The sequence below is a fragment of the Polistes fuscatus genome, unplaced genomic scaffold (assembly GCF_010416935.1).
Source record: "Polistes fuscatus isolate 324 unplaced genomic scaffold, CU_Pfus_HIC Scaffold3, whole genome shotgun sequence".
NCBI classification, from domain to species: Eukaryota; Metazoa; Arthropoda; class Insecta; order Hymenoptera; family Vespidae; genus Polistes; species Polistes fuscatus.
This window is the reverse complement of record NW_025113107.1, coordinates 13,207,345-13,224,926: the sequence shown is the minus strand read 5'-3', so window position 1 is coordinate 13,224,926 and position 17,582 is coordinate 13,207,345. Positions and strand designations below refer to the sequence as shown.

The 17,582-nt window shown below is 37.9% G+C and overlaps 1 protein-coding gene across 1 annotated transcript in view; it reads left to right on the top strand.

The window, feature by feature from the left end:
- The window catches only part of LOC122520089, a 43,873-nt gene extending 26,632 nt beyond the window's left edge, over nucleotides 1-17,241 (top strand). Inside the window, exons 4-5 of the mRNA XM_043640033.1 lie at nucleotides 15,232-15,432; nucleotides 15,586-17,241. Of these exons, the coding sequence (XP_043495968.1) occupies nucleotides 15,232-15,432; nucleotides 15,586-15,950 (566 nt within the window). The 3' untranslated portion in view covers nucleotides 15,951-17,241. The remainder of the gene's footprint in view (nucleotides 1-15,231; nucleotides 15,433-15,585) is intronic.
- The last annotated feature ends 341 nt before the right edge of the window (nucleotides 17,242-17,582 follow it).

Here is a 17,582-nt window from a genome sequence, read left to right as displayed (position 1 = left end):
AGGTTCTCCACGTTTATTTGCAAATTTGTGTTTTTCAATTATAAAAGCGCGCGACGAGAACGATCGTAATCGCGTTTAACCTTATGCTCTTCCCCGTTATAAGATATGAAGTTTATCGGAACGTACAAACAAGTGTAGTCGTCGTTGTCGTGGTCGTTGTCATCATCGTGTTAGTCCGTGTAGTAGTAGTAGTCGGCAGATTAAATTAATAAAACGCGTAAGTACACACACACTCACACACACACATTTACTCGTATACATACAACAATATTTATTTGAAACACTCGCAAAAATACAAATAGGTGTGTATGTGTTATTATTTTGTTTGAAATTAACTAACAATAATCCACGATCTCGATAATTAAATTACAATGCATTCAACTTTCGTACGGAATAATCATTCTTCGAAACATACTTAAAAGAGAGAGAGAGAGAGAGAGAGAGAGAGAGGGAACGAGAGAGGGGGAAGAGAAATATACGAGGCCATTTGTCAAAGTTCTTCTCGAGAGACGGTTCTTCCTAGAAAACATTTCTCACGCGTTTCCCAAACTTTCTTTAAACATCTCTTCTATGATTTCCATTTCTACGAAAATTAAATGATTCCTACGTAATCATTTTCTTTTTTTTTTTTCTTTTTTTTTTTCTTTTTCTTTTTGCAAATTTTATTCTCGTCATAAGACTGCGAGTTAAATAAAATAATATAAAATAAAATAGCATTCAATAAATCGATAATTCCTATCTCAATAATTGAACCAATCAAAAATATCCATATCCAATATTACAAATATTATTTCACTACAATTAATCCAAACATCGTATCGACAACACGCAACAGAAACTTGTGCCCCATAATTATGAAAATGATCTAAAAATAAGTCAAAATTTAAAAAAAAAAAGAAAAGAAAAATAATAATAAGTTTATCAATTATTACATCGCATTACTTTCAATATAAATTAATTCAATGTAATATTTTCACGCGATACATATATTGTTCAAAATAACAACACGTTAGATAAAGTTTGTTTTTTTTTTTCAATTTCAATATTATAAATAAATTCATTTAGAGTGTTCAAATGTAATCCCTTTTTAAATATTTCGTGACTTACGATTAGACTACACTTTCATAATTATGTGCACACTTATATTATTAAAATCCTTATTATATTGTACATTTAAAAAAAAAAAAAATAATACTACGCCAATGGGTGGTGTCCTAAAGCATCCTCCGATCGGTCACGATCTTTTCGTTGAGAAAGAGACCGGTCCTGTGCTGGTTGGGGGTTCTTGTGAATGGTCGAAGAGATAGTGAAAAGGAGCCAGGGAGAGGTAAAGAAGTGAACAAGTGATGAAGAAGGGGGGGTACGAGGGGGGCGGGAAGTGGGTAAAAGAGACTGGAGGCGCCTTTCGTTAATGTCGTCGTCGTCGTCGTCGTCGTCGTCGTAGTTGTATTGAGACGAGATTGAATTTCCACGGGGGCCTTCGGCTTAAGTATCCTCTCTCTCTCTCGCTCTCGCTCACACACACACATACACACGCATACACGCACACTCATTCACTCTCTCTCTCGTTTTCTTTCTCGGTCATGTGTTTCCATCTTCCGTTCCACCCACGCGCTAAGCCCACGTCGTACTCGCGGAACGACAGATTTCGAATGGGAACTTTATGCGAGAGATTATTCGCGTTTGTTAATAAGAGAAGTAGTATCCACCGATAAATGGGGACGCGAATGTTAGAGAAACGTTTAAATGCCGATAATCGTAGATAAAACTTACGAGAAACAACTTTGTACTTCTTCTCTTCTTTCATTCTTATTCTCTCTCCCTCTCTCTCTCTCTCTTCTCATTCACTCTTCAAATATTATATATTATAATAATTTATATTTAAATATTTTAATTTATTATTATATATAATATTTCAAATAGATATTATACAATTATATATATATATATAATTATAAAAATATAAATTATAAAAATATATAAATATATTATAATAATTTATATTTAATTATTTTAATTTATTATTATATATAATACTTCAAATAGATATATTATATAATTATATATATAAATCTATAATATTATTAATTATATAAAATAGATATATTATAAAATTATATATATAAATAAATTATTAATTATATAAAATAGATATATTATAAAATTATATATATATATATATATGTAATATTTATTTTGTTGTCTGTTTTATATTTTTTATCTATTTGTTAAATGAAAAGAAGCGTATAAACGATAATGATAATGATAACCGAGAATAGGTAGATAATCGATAGATAATCGGTAAACGGCGCCTTTCACGGATCCGGAATCGCGTGGGTGACTCGCGTCCCTTTTGTATTTGTTTATGTATGTGTGTGTATGTGTGTGTGTGTGTGTGTGTATAGGCGAGGCAACGAAGCACGGCGAATAGCACGACTACTATTCGCCTATCCTCGAGACGATAATATCGTCTAAGTTATTCTCTCTCTTTCTCTCTCTTTTTTTGTTTATTAAACAAATTAGATTATCCAAAAAGAAACGCGAAATTTCTATATTAGAAATGAATTAAATCTTATAGTATCAATGCTATCCTCCTTACCACCAAAAGCTCGTTCCGTTTTAACAAAATATTCGTATCAAATTTGTCATATTTTGCATGAATATTTTTGTTAAATCATTTAAATAAATTTACGTTTTTTTATAAATTATTGCTAATTTATATTAATTAATCTTCACGAGAACAATTACGTACAACCCAAATGCATTTGTTTGTTATCTTTACTATATAACTTTTACTATTACTACTACTACTACTTTAACAGTTAAACTCTCTCACTCTCTCTTATTCGTTTGTTCAACGTATAAGAGATAAACAATTATTTTTGTCTAAACCGACATAAAAATGATATTATTTTTATCTTTTTATTGATTCTCGGTTACTTATCAAAGATTATTAGAAGAACACTTCTCGAAAGTCTTTTTCCATTAGCTACTAGTGCTCGTCGTTACCCTCACTTCATCTTGCGATATCTCGTAAATAACTTTTGTGTCTCAAGTGTAAACGAAGCTTTATGGTTGTGCGCAATGTTTGTGGAAAATGAAAGAGAAATAGAAGAGAAAATAGTAGGAGTGTTAAGGAGAGGCTGATACACACACACACACATACACACGTTCGTTTGTTTTGTGTAAACGAAGAGGAGAGGTGACGAGAGGAATAAAGGGGGGTTGAGAAGGGGGAGAGAAGGGGGATTGAAATACTCAGGAATTAAGCCGCGCACGCGTAACTCCTACCACGCATGTTTATGCACGCGCTAATTGCTCCGGCAATTTTGCCATGCATTCCAGATTTTTCTCGATTATATTTTATCTCTTTTCTTTTTCTCTCTTATTTTCAAGATATTGAGAGAGAGAGAGGGGGGGAGAAAAAAAAATACTAAAATTATCTCGTCACGCGTAAGTTAGACAGGTGGCCCCAAACAATCCAGTTGTTATACATAAATTTATCAAATCGAAAGTGTTTCTTAGAATCCGATGTTATTTCTCGTTAAACGTTTAATCGTAAATTTTATTTAAATAAATGTATCGCGACGATTATTATTATTATTATTATTATTATTAGTTTTCTTCTACCTTCTTATCGCGGTAAGAAATGATGTTACGATATTAATTACGAATAGAGGATTTCCCCCTTCCCCCTCCCCCTCGGCCCCTCGTAAATTACCCGTAACAATTTGTCGAGATAAATGCAACAACTTTTTAGATACAATTTTACAAATCGTGCGCTCCCGTTTAATTATGTAATTGGTCTAATCGTGAAAAAAATTAATTAAAATTTTATTTATTAAAAAGAAAAATAAAATAAAAATAATAATAATATGAATATAATGCAATATAATAATCATAAAATTGAATTTTTCTAATTTTTCTTTTTTGTTTTTGATAGTGATCCAACTGTCGTAATTACCAGTACAATTAAGAAATTGTTACGAACCTTTAGGGCAATTTGACTTAACGTAACGTAACGTAAAATTATTTCCAAACTACTATACTTTCGCCTGTCCTCGAAAGCGAAGACTAAAAAAGAGAAAGACATTCTTCCAAGTTTCGTGGTCCCTTAGGCTAATTGTAAAGCAACCACGAGAGATGAATTTCAGTGATTGTCGATTCCGACGTTGTTCGTAGAAATATTTCCCTTTCGAGATTTTTTTTTTTTCAAATCATCGTCGCATTTACAAGAAAGAATATCTCTAATATTTCTTGTGTTAGAAGAATAAGAAGAAGAACGATCGAATCGTTGGAAATTCGTTCCAAAGATCCCTTTCTATTACGAACGAAGACGATCCGTTCGTTTCTGACGTAACTTAGCTTCGACTTCGTAAGACATCGAAGAGAGAAAAGAAAAGAAAAGAAAAGAAAAAAGAAAAAAGAAAAAAAGAAAAAGAAAAGAGAATAAAAGAGTTAGAGAACGAGAACGGAACGAGAAGCTCGCAACCGAGTTCCCTTCGTTCTTACACCACTGCCGCCTGTCTGCGCTCTTGCAAAATTACCGAACGCAGTCTCAAAGTGCATATCTCGAGCATGCCACAAGAGGTAGAGGGGTAGGGGAGGCGGTGGGGAGGATATCTCGGAAGCAGAACGAGAGAGAAATAGAGAGAGAGAGAGAGAGAGAGAGAAGAGAGAGAAGGGGTGGTAGTGGTGGTGATGATGGTGGGGGGAAATACTGAGAGCGGGTGTGTGACGTTCGACAAACCTGCGAAAAAAAGATCTGTGTGTTGGTCTTTCTCTTTCGCTATTCTCCCTCCTTCCCTTCTTTTCCTCTTTTCATCATAATATATGTATAAACGAAAAAGAGAAATAGTATTTTATTTAGGCGCGTGTATATGCATGCATGCATGCATGCTCACGTATGGATCGGTTGGGATATGCATGCACGCGGTCGTGTTTATATAGGGTTAAAGAATATGCCGGCGGGGAGTGGTGCAGAGAACAGGAGGTCGTAGAAGGACGTGGTAGCAGCGTGCGTGGTTGAGACGACGCCGGTGGTGGGGGACTAAGTGGTAGGAGTGGGGGGAAGTACGGTTGGAGCTAAGCTATCGGGTGATCAAGCGGGTAGTCGAGTGAGAGAGAGAGAGGGAGAGTGGTGGGAGCGCCACTGTAGAAACTGAGAGAGAGAGAAAGAGAGAGAAAGACCGAACAAGTCGAGTTCTTAGGGCCTGAGAAAAGAGAGGAGAGGAGAAGCGAGGAGAGAAGGAAAAGAGAGGTTAGGCGGCGCCTGGTATGTGGCGCCTTCACTGGCGTCGGGCCATCTTTTATTCTGCCATTACAAAGAGTCAACACGTATCTTATATAGGCAAGAGACACGGTCGTCCTCTTCAATACATATACACGAGAATACTCCTTCTTCTTAAACGTGTATGATATCATTGTGTTTTCCATGTTTTACGACCACGCGAAGAACCAGGACTTAACCTTTTCTCTTTCATTCTTTCCATTCTTCCTTTTGCTTGCTTGCTTGCCTGCTTGCTTTTCTTTCCTTTCCTTTCCTTTCCTTTTCTTCCTTTCCTTTTTTTTCTATCCTCCTTTTTATCCTATTTTTCTATTTTTCCTTCCGTAAATTCTCTTTTGTACGAATCTTTTCCCTCTCCCCTCCTCGTAGAAAAGAAAAGATCGATTTCCTTGACAGAGAGAGAGAGAGATAGAGAGAATAACCTGTTTGATTAGTTTGTTTACTTAAGTTGGATGCTTCTTCTTACTATTGTTCTATCCATTCGTTAATATCACTTCTCCATCCCTCCCTCCCTCCCTTCAAACCTCCCCCAACTTATCATTTGGACAGATTTACCGACAGAGATACACTTGTTTTTCTATGTATCTTATTTCTTCGACTGATATCGTTTTATCGTTGATATTTAACGTTTAAATTAGTCGCGTTTAGTATTTTATTATTGTTAAAAACAGTTGTAATCATTAGGAAAGTAACGACGAATCTTGGATTCGGGTTTTGGAACTTTGACGAAATTCAAGGTAACGTTTAGGACGTAACGTGCGATACGTATTTGCATTTATACACACGCACAAATAATAAATACATGTATATATACGTGCGTACGAGTGTTATATACGTCGAGAAATTGTGAGTTTGCGGTTGCAGTTTATCAGAGATACGAGAAGTCACGGGGGTAGAGCGAGGGGAGGGGGAATGGTGGGGTTCCTTAATTCGCTCCAGACGAGCTCTCATTTGAAATGTTCCACTTCTATCATGATGTGCGTTCTTTAATCGTAAACATAACTTTCATACGTTTATATAACAAGAAGAAAAAAATAAATAGGAGGATGAGAATTAAAAAAATTGTAATAATCGATCATTATTCTTCACTCGGCGTTATTCTCAAGGGTCTTCCCGTTGTGGTGGTGGTGGTGGTGGTGGAAAGGCACGACGACGATGATATTAATTTTAGACGGGTTACTAATTTTAGAAATACGCGTGAGAGTTTACACAGCCAACCCAACCCAACCCAACCCAACGAGATGGCTGTATTTGCGCGCGCGCGCGCGTTCGCTTGCCTTGCCTTGCCTTGCTTGCTTGCGCACGACATTTCATTCGTTCGTTCGTACGTTCGTTCTTCCACCTTACCAAAGGGATTTTATTTAATATGTCGACCGATACGCGACTATAAACATCGTTTATGACTATACCTCTTTGACGATATTCATCTCACGTACACGCTACACGCATAAGTATGACGTCGAAGTGTCGTGCACGTGAGCGCACTGACAAAAACCCGTGGGCGTTCTTCACAGGAAAGAAGGAAATGCAAACTTTACTTGGATGACAGGCTGAACGAAAGAAACATTGGATTTATATCATTTATTTTAGATTGTTTATTAGCAATAACGCACATCAACGCATGCGACGAGTACGCGTTGAATAATTTAGAAGTGGGGAAAGCACGACGTTTTATTACTTCGTTGTTTTTCATCCTCTTTTTACGATTATTCTGTTTATTTATTAAATCGTTTTTTCTCAAAAAGTATCTTTCTTTCTTTCTTTCTTTTTTTTTCTTTTCTTTTTTTAACAATCTTACGTGCACAATATTTTTATTTTTATTTTACTGATAAATGTGCATACAATATTCATAGATTCTTTTATTCACATGATTAGGTTGATAGTTGTTCATTGACAAAGATTTATATATTATCTCAATAATTATAACAATTAACCCCTAATATTTATATATAGAATTCGTAAAATATTCAAACTCGAGTCTTCCGTTTTTCGGGTAACTTTTCTAACCTAACATTCAGAATCCTTCTGACAACTTATTTACGATCGCTTATTTTATTATTTGGAATACGAAAAGAAGTAGTGGGAAAAGATTTTCATGAAAGAGGAGTCATCATCGATTCACCTGTCGCTCGATATAGTTCTCAACAATAGGAACATATGCAGCGATCTCGCTTATAGATCAACAGGGAAAAAGGGGTGTAAAAGTTTGGTTCTTCTTCTTCTTCTTCTTCCTGTATTTCCCTTTCATTTCTATTCTTTTTATTTTTTTTTTCCTTTTCTTTTCTTTTTTCATTTACCGTGCTACTGTCATCGATCGCAACTACCACAATACGATGATAAAAATTTATTTCCGTCTATTTCCCATCATCTCAATAGTTAATTTCTTGTATTATTTCGACGCGAAACACGTTGAGAGGTATTTTTTTTTTGCTTCATTGAAATATCGTCAAATTCAAAAGACATCGAAGAAAGACGTCACTTATGAAATCTACACCAAGATGTCCGGTTAGGTGAATTTCGAATTGGGAAGGGGGGAAAAAAATATGTTCCGACGGCGTTTCTCCGTATCGTCGGAACCTTCGAGGAACAATTTCAAGGCAAGCGACGGATACAACTCGTTCGATACGATTTCTCCATTCCTTCTTCGTTTTCTTCTTCCATCGGTTATGTACGAGGTCACGACGAAAATCATTCTTCTTGATTGCACGCATGTATGTATGTATGTATGTGTGTATGTATGTACGTGTATGTTTGAACGAGTTCGGTGTATGCGGATCATCGGTCTTGCCAATGATCATTATCGTCCTATAAAGACGCAGGAAGGCGTAAACGCGAATCGATCTTTGATTCGATCGATGCATTACATTTTTTTTTTTTCAGATATTTTATCTTATTTTCTTTGATTTTATTTGATTTTATTTTATTTTATTTTATTTCCATGTTATTACGACCACCGTGAATCATACTCGCGTGTAAAGGAATGCCGCTCGCGAATGCTTTTCGTTCTTATTCCTAGTTGGTCTATCTCGGCATGGTACGCGCAAAGGTTCTTTTCCTTTTCTTTTCTTTTCTTTGCTTTGCTTTGCTTTTCTGTTCTTTTTTTCCCCATTTCCTTTTTTATTTTCTTCTACTGCCAGTAATCCGTTCCAGACTTTTATCACTTATAATATAACTTCTGACGAACTCAAATGCAAGTTTAAGCGAATACGTATGTATATTATGTGTGAGAGAGTGGATATATGTATGTACGTTATTTATAGATGTGTACGTGCGTATACAGGTCCATGGTATATATGTGTATTAGTTAGCATACACGATCGGGTCATTACGCGGTTACTATACACATTAGTAATAGTAGTAGTAATAATAGTAGTAGTAGTAGTAGTATTGTACATAACTAGTTTCGACTACGAAGTGTTGCCTTCACCCTCGATCGATCGTTACCTGCGAGAGCTTTCGAAGAGAAAATATTAAAAAGAAAGCTTTATGGATCTTGTCTGCGAAACGAAAATGAAAAAACAACAAATTATGCGGGATCCTCAATGTCTTCCTTCATTGTACATTTATCTTTCGATTTCATATTTTTTTTCGTTACTTTCCAAATTTATAAAACAGGTATATTTAAAAAAAGAAAAACCCGGTCGATAAAACAGATAGATATAATTAACGTATATATTCGTAATTGGACGACACACGAGTTTCGAAGAAAATTACGCGGGAGGGGGAAGGTGGGGGAATTGAAAATTTATCCCCAGCTAATTGTGAATAGAAAAAATTACAATGTGAAATGAATTTTTGAAGCTCGATGAGAGAGACGAGTGGCACCGTTGCCTCGAGCTCAACCGATCCGTCACTGGCTACGATACAGGCGCCACTAGCCGAGTATACAGTTTGTCCTCTTATCGCGGGCAAACAACGTTCCTCTAAACTCGCCGTCCTCGTCGTGTTGTGTCGTTGTCGTTGTCGTTGGCGTATTCGTATTTACGTATCGCGAACATTTGTCTATTTAACGAGACACACGCACACGCACACGTACACGCACGCTGAATAGCGTAAGCACAGGCGCGTGCTGTGCTGTGCTGTGCTGTGCTGCGTATTTTTAATCATTGTTAGTCTCTTCTTGGTGTGAACCATCCGGATATACCTACGCTCGCATAACTCAACCCTCACGTAGTATATTTCTCTATTACAAAATTTTATTAACACATTGACCGGCCCGCGCAAGTATTATTGCCGTATACGCCGCAATTCTAAGGAAAAGATACAAAACTATATGATAATATCGGTGGTCACGGATGACCCCCGTGGCACTCATTGAAATAACATACGACGGTCAACGTGTTGCAAAAAAAAAAGAAACTCCCTTAATCATTTTTATTATTTAAATTACATTCATCTGTAGATTTACTTTTATAAATCGACACAATTATTATCCAAATAAATTGGATTAAAAATATGTGTCGAATTTTAGAAAATGACGGGGGTTCGAGATTTTAGGGTTACGCTACTGGTATAGAAGAATCGTAGGTTATGTCGAACCGGCAGCCGGTCGTTGTGCTCGCTCGCGCGCTTCGCATACATATCCCTCTGTACGTAGGTAAGGAACGTATAGTAATATATATATATATATCTCCACACACACACACATACATACACAACACACACACGCAACGTTTATATACTTGCTTTGAAACGACGGCGACGTCGTCGGCGACGGTAACGACGGGTGCGTCGGTGGCCGGCTTTCTCGTCGCATGGTACGCGCGTTCGTTAGGTATGCAACACGTATGGCGTACCTACACCCAGTCGAACGCGTACAGCAGCTCGTAGAAAGGCCGTTTGAAGGACAAGGGTCACGTCTCGCACACATATACATTTATATATATATATATGTAATCCACCGACCACTACCTTTTTTTACTTTTACATTATAGTAGTAAACTTGGTTTCCCGTTTGCGTTTCCCGCGTATACGTTTTGCGTTGACGTGCTCTCGGGTGCGCGCGCGCGCGCACGCGGCCACGATTGCTCTCCTCCGCTCGTGTCATGTCCAAGCGTGTTTATTACCTGCCACGGTAATTAACGATGCCTCGCTCGATAGAATAAGCTTCGTGGGTGGTTGTTCAAGAAAGGATTATTTTGCATTAACATACATATAAACAAACACACACATATATAATATATATATATATCTCTTTCTCTCTCTCGAGAAATTGAGAAACATTTTTCAAAATGGCGCCGAAACAATATGGAGGGCGGGGAGACTTATTATTATAATAGAATTTGGTTATTAATTTTGCAAGGGGATTATTATATCGGGTTTGCCGTAGAATAAGATACATCAAGCTCGTTCTGTTGTACTCTTTTCTCTTTTCCTATTTGTTTTCTTCTTTTTTTTTTTTTTTTTCTATCCGACATCTATGCATGTAGTAGTTAAGAAAGTGAGACGCGTGTTTTTAATGGCTCTTAGCACGCACGATTCCTTGCGTAGTCGTGTGTGAGATTCTCTGGTGGTGCGGTACCGTGCGGTACGGTACGGTACGGTGCGGTGCGGTGCGGTGCGGTACGATGAAGTGCGGTGCGGTTAGACTCGACGTGTGTCGTAAGTGCGGCACCTACGGTTACGCAGCTACTTACTTTGCTTGGCCGTGCCAAGGTTGGGAACCTTATCTGAGAGAGCTTCAGGGTGTTTGACCCAACTGGGAAAACACATTGGCACTCGCGCGACGCTTTGCGTTTTGCCTTCTCTTTCTCTCTCTCTCTCTCTCTTTCTCAGTCACTCACTTATTCTCTCCAATGCTACTACTACTACTACTACTACTACTACGACCGGGCGTCTTTCTCTCCTCGTCGATATCCTTAAAGCTTCGTCCACAATCGTCCTTTGTTCTCGATATACCGATAGAGTAAACTCGGGTTAAGATCGATGCTAGTGTATGTTCTCTTTCTATCTATCTATCTATCTATCTATCTTTCTATCCAATCTATCTATGTTTCCCTCAATCTTTTATCCCATTCCCCCATCCACCTTCCCCTGTTCCATCCCCCTTTTCGAACGTACAGTTGTAACGACGAAAGTTCGTGTTTTCCCCCTCCCCTCCCTCATAGATCCTATCTTCTACCAATGTCTTTTTCAGTTAACAGAAGATATAATAGAAATAGTCTCTTACACGTTTCTCTATAGGTAGTTTCATCTATCCCCCAGTGTGGAATGTACATTAAATATTTGACGACAATACATACTCACTCTCTCTCTTTCTCTCTTTCTTTTTTTCTTTCTTTCTCTTCTTCCAATCAATCGATAAAGTTCGCGCAATCATAGCAATCATTCTCTCTCTCTCTCTCTCTTCCTTTTTATTTTACATCGCAACTTCTTTTTCTTAACCCATTGAAATTTATTTGCGGGTTACTACTCTCTCTCTCTCTCTCTCTTTCTTTCGGTTGGTCTCCTCTCCCATATTTAGTGCAGAAGACGTGCGTGACGTAGAAGATCGAAAGAGAAGCCATCTAATCCGATAACCTTAAATTTACGACTTTTACGTTCTCGCTTATATACGAGGAAAGAAGCTTTGACACGCGAGATCCTCCGAAGGTCCGCGTAATTAATCGATTGTCCGCCGTCACGCTTTGGGACAAAAAATATGAAAAGAAAAAAAAAAAATAGTAGAAAACATACATACATACACACACACACACCTGCACATTACATAGATATCTATGTAAATGTATGGTATAAATTCGTAATCCCTGAACGAGAGGAGACAACATTCGACGATCATATCGCATTCCAAACGAGACTACAGATGCTTTAGCCGGCACTGTCGCGTGTTTCTCTCTCTCTCTCTCTCTCTCTTTGAACATTTTTTATTTTTTTCTCTCTTCCTTCCATCGGTATGGTGTGTTTACGCACACACGCACACACATACACATAGTTACGTAGGATACACCTTGCCATGAAGTAAGTACTACGTATATAAGCTGCGTGCCGATTGGTATGCGACAGGAAAGGTCGACTTCTTGAGATCTTCGAGACGTTGCGAGCAATTCGATGTGTCCATGATCTTTTCGTTAGAATCATGGATTTATTCTTGAATAACTCATTTCTTTCTACACCTACGGGAACCATACAAAATCATCATCATCTTCTTCTTTTTCTGTAATCGTCTCGTATTTATGAATTTCAGGGAATTCTGATTGTCATATAATTATCTATAATGAGGAAGAAAAAAAAAAAAAATAGATGGGATTGTTTATTTAATGATTTAGTACAAATCTATGCATATGTATTTGTTGTATATATATGTGCATGCGTGCGCGTGCACTCGTATGTACGTGCGTCGCGTGTGTGTGTGTGTGTATGGATCTTGGACGGGGATACGCGACGTTAGATCAACGATCGATCGTTCAAGCACTTATTACCCTCGAGCGTCTGGCGCGCCTCATTTCTATAAAGCCAAGTGGGCGGTTTATATCTCGGTGGATAGTTAAAAGACAAACGACCGTAATCCAAAAGAAAAGAAAAGAAAAGAAAATGAAAAAGAAAAAGAAAGAAAGCAACGATATATTAAACTTAACTTAACCTTTGTGCACTAAATTTAAATTAAGAGTACTAGTTCCTACTAATTTCAGTCTTGCCTAACTGCATAAAATCAAAACTATGTATAATATTTACTTATTTACATACGCAACGCATTACAATGTATCTTACGTATATACTTAGAGAGAAAGAGACACGTAAATACACGCATTATTACTCTTACGTAGCCGAAGTTAAAGTGTGTGTGTGTGCTCGAAAATGATCCGCGTATATTTTATCGACTACGCCTCGAGAAAAATGTTCATATCTCTGGTCAAAGACCACTAGCACCAAAGAGAGAAGGATCGTTAAAAGAAAATTCGTCATTCGTCGAAAGTCCTTGCAATAACATTACTTATTAACGCATTTAATTTGCATTAAACGTATTTCGGAACGAATTAACGCTGCGAATTTTCGTAAGTTCCAATATGGCGGCGGTTTAGTTCTAAACGGCGGCCATATTGTTTTTTGCCATATTCGAATCGAAAAAAAATTGACGAAAACTTGGACGCAAAACGACGAAACCAACGCTGACAATAAAAACAATGGCGGCGGTTTAGTTCTAAACGGCGGCCATATGTTTTTGCCCATATCGAATCGAAAAAAAATTGACGAAAACTTTGGACGCAAACGACGAAGACAACAACGACAATGACAATAAAAACAACGGCGACGACGACGACGACGACGACGATGACAACGACGACGACGACGACGACGACGACGACGACGACGACGACGGGCGACGCGACAGGCGTCCTTGCTCCAACCACTCGCGCTACTACCGATGACGTAATCGTCGCGATACCCCGCAATCTTGGCGCCGCGGTAAACTCGTAATATCTATTTTTATCTGGTGGAAGCAGAGGAACCCCGCCTCACCCCACGTCAAGTTCTACGCGACGTAAAGAGGAGAGAGAGAGAGAGAGAAGATCGACACCATCCTCTCTCTTCCGTTCTCTCTCTCTCTCTCTCTCCCTCCCTCTCTCTCTCTCTCTTCTTCTCTTTCCTTTCTCTTCTTTCGTCCTTTCTTCCTCTATCTATCCTCTACTCTCCTCTCCTCTCCTTTCTGCTTTTTCTTCTACCACCATAACCTCGAAATCTTATAACGTTATAATACCCGCGAATATAATCTCTGCACGATATCCCCCACTATTCTCGACCGATATTTAACGATTTTTATTATCCTGATTTTAAAATGTACATTCCTAAAATTCCAAGAGATTTATTCTTACATTTCTCTTTCTCTCTCTACCTATGCACACAACTCATACACACACACGCGCGCGCGTGTGCATGTACACATATGTATAATTTTAAAATTACTTTCACACACACACACATACACATATATATGTATATATATACTCGATCGTTTTATTATATATAGGATTCACCTAAATTTGAGTCACTCTTAAAAATGATTGTCGGTAAATCGTTCTTACCATCGGTCGTTAACAATATCAAAGATGGCGTGCGCCACTACGCTTCGATCGTTCGTTTTCTTTTCTTTTTTGAAATTTTTATTTCCCTCCATAGATCGCGATCTCTTTTTCCCTCTCCTCGTGTGTTGATTTAAAGTAAAGGGAAAGCTAGTCTTATTTTCGAGAACTATATGTCGAGCTTTCGTTGGATTAAAAATGGTAATAAAGTCGTGAATGCGCGTTAACGTTGACAAACTTGAAGTTATGGATGAAGAAGAAAAAGTTGGAACAATTTCTAGGTAACGGAAGGCAGGTAACGATTGCCCACATACCGTCAACCTGCACCTTCCAACCTCCCCCTTCTTGTCTCCCTCCTTACCCCCACGTTTAACCCCAGCCCTCTTTATCCCACGTTTACTCCTCCAGCCCTCCTTGGCCCTCCTTGGCCCTCCTCTTCTCGTCCTCTCCTCCCCAAACCCTCGGTTCGGATTCCGTCCCCTTTCTCCGTCGTGTTCGGTCTTGTCTAGTCTCGAATCTGGCTGGCGCCGGCTGCTTACCCACGATGAACGAACGAGTCGAGACGCGTGGGACTTTCCGAGTTCTCTTTCCTTTTCCCTCTTTATTTCTCTCTCTCTCTCGGTTCGTTGAAATGCACGTATTCCTTAAACGTGTGTTCTACTAACATTTTTATCGCAAAGTAAGGATCATTTCAACGAGATCGTATCTATTAAGATGCCTCTTTATCGACCGAGTCCAATGCATCGAGAAAATATTTCAAAGATCTTTGGATCTATGAAATTTCTTTACCGACCGAGTCGATCCGTTTATTATTTTCATCATAATAATGAACTTTTGATATATGTACAATTTGTTATTATTGATATTTATGTTATATATCGAAAGAATATATATAATTAAATAGATTATTATTATTTATTTTTTCAGGCGAGACCGACCAAAAGGAATGGTGCACTTTAGCGTATTGGGAACTGGGTGGTAGAGTTGGTCGTCTTTACCCCGTTGAACCGTTAACCGTTAACGTTTTCGATTCTTTACACGACGGCAATGGTCTCTGTTTGGCAACGTTAGCAGAGAATCACGTAGCACCACCCTCGGTACAAAAGACCCGGAGTAAGATCGGTCTCGGTAAGTCTTGATTGTTGCTTTGAAAAAAGATCGATAGATCGATCGATTGATTGATTGATTGATTGATTAGAGATCTTTATCGTATCTTACTGCAAACGATATTTCTCTTTCTCTGTCCTTATTTAACACACGTATACTGTTATCCTTTCGTAGGTATCATGCTGAGCCAAGAAGCCGACGGCGTGTGGGCGTACAACAGATCGGAGAGTCCGATCTTCGTGAACTCACCGACCCTAGACGATCCGGAATCGCGAACTCTGTTGGTCTACCGAGTGCCACCGGGCTTTTGCTTGAACATCTTTGACCGAGCCAAAGTCCTCCAGCTTCCTTCTTCTTACACCGGACCAGGGTGCAATTCGAGGAACAATAACAATGCAGCTTCCGGTTTTTCATCCGGCCCTGTCGACATTAACTCCGTCCGAATCAGCTTCGCTAAAGGCTGGGGACCCAAATACTCGAGACAGGAGGTTACCTCTTGTCCATGTTGGCTCGAAGTTCTCTTAGCGCCGTGTAGGTGATCCGCGAGTGATCATGCGAGGATTATTACAATTTTCGCAAATTTTATTCTCATTTTACACAGTCCGTTTCTTCCTCATCCTCGTCCTCGTAATTATTTGTTCCACCTGGTCGGTAGAATTAATTTCAAGATCTAAACGAAAAAAAAAGAAAAAAAAAGAAACAAAAAACAGAGAAAACGTTTCGAATAAGTTTTGTGCGACCACGGAAATAACAACGGATACGAACTTTCTTTTTGTTTGTTTTTTCTTTTTTTCTTTTTTTTTTTTTCGTTAAATTGGAGGAACGAGGAATCGGTAAAAATAAACAGGACCGGGGAGACGTCTTTATAAATAAGATCTGTATTTCTAAATGGAGAGAAATCCCCCATATACCGGCAAAATTGATTAATTTTATGCCGTTTAGGGTGATGTGTACATATTATATATTCTTAACGACGATCATTGTAATTTGTAAATACACTGTGCCTTCTCATCTTCCTTCCTGGTGCAAAACAACCATCTTTAGGAAAGAGGAAAGAGAGCGCAGTATATTACTGCGTCTTCTCCCGAGCTCGCGTTTTTTTTCTTTTTCTTTATTTTTTGTTTTATATATATATACTTATATATATATACTTATATATATAAATAAATAAAAGAAAACACGCCCGCTCAATTTCGGAGAGCAGCGACAGAGAGAAAAAGAAAGAAAGATAAAGTGTGTGTGTGTGAGAGAGAGAGAGAGAGAGAGAGAATGAGAGAAAAAAAATGTTAGAAAGAAAGTGAGTGAATTTCGTACTGCAGTAATAATTATCTGCTGTGATAAGAAAGATTGACAAAGAAAGAGAGAGAATGAAAGAAAGAAAGAGAGAGAGTGAGAGAGTATGTGTGTGTGTGTGAGAGAGAGAGAGAGAGTTTAAATTGCATCGTTTTTCTTCGCTACGATCGCGTGTCTTCTTCCTTAATTTTTTGTTTTTCTAAGAAAAACGGAAATGGACGATTAATAAACGGGATCATCCGATAAGGGATGAACCGATTAAAACAGAACACTGCTAACGTCGCAAGATTTTGCAAAGAAAAAATATGTTTCGTTATATTTTGCAGGATATCGAATTGTAATTATTTTTTCTGCTCTTTTTCTCTTTTTTTGTTCTTAAACATACAAACACACACACACACACATAACACACACAAACACACAAACACATAAACGAAGGAACGATTGAAAGTTCTCGAAGTGTCGTCACCGTATGTTGCAGCATATTTTAGATGTGTCCTTACAAATGTAATATGTAAAAAAGGAAAAAAATTAAACGGAAAAAGAAAAAAAAAAAGCGATTGAAAAAAAAAAGAAAAAAAAAAAGAGGAAAATAAAAGATAAACCGGGGATGCGTATAAATTATGCGTATTACGATGCTGTTGTATAGTTGTGCATGTAAATACGAAAAAAGTATATAAAAATTTATGATAGGACAGCAGAGACACAGGACGAGATGATGGATAATTTAAAAATATCGTATTTTCATCAACGATTTTTCGTTCTGCAAAGCGTAAAGATTCGTTCCTAGCTCTTTTCTTTTCTTTTCTTTTGTTTTTCTTTTTTTGAATACAAAATTACAAATCCTTTCGATTCTAACAAAGGTCAAGGCCGATATT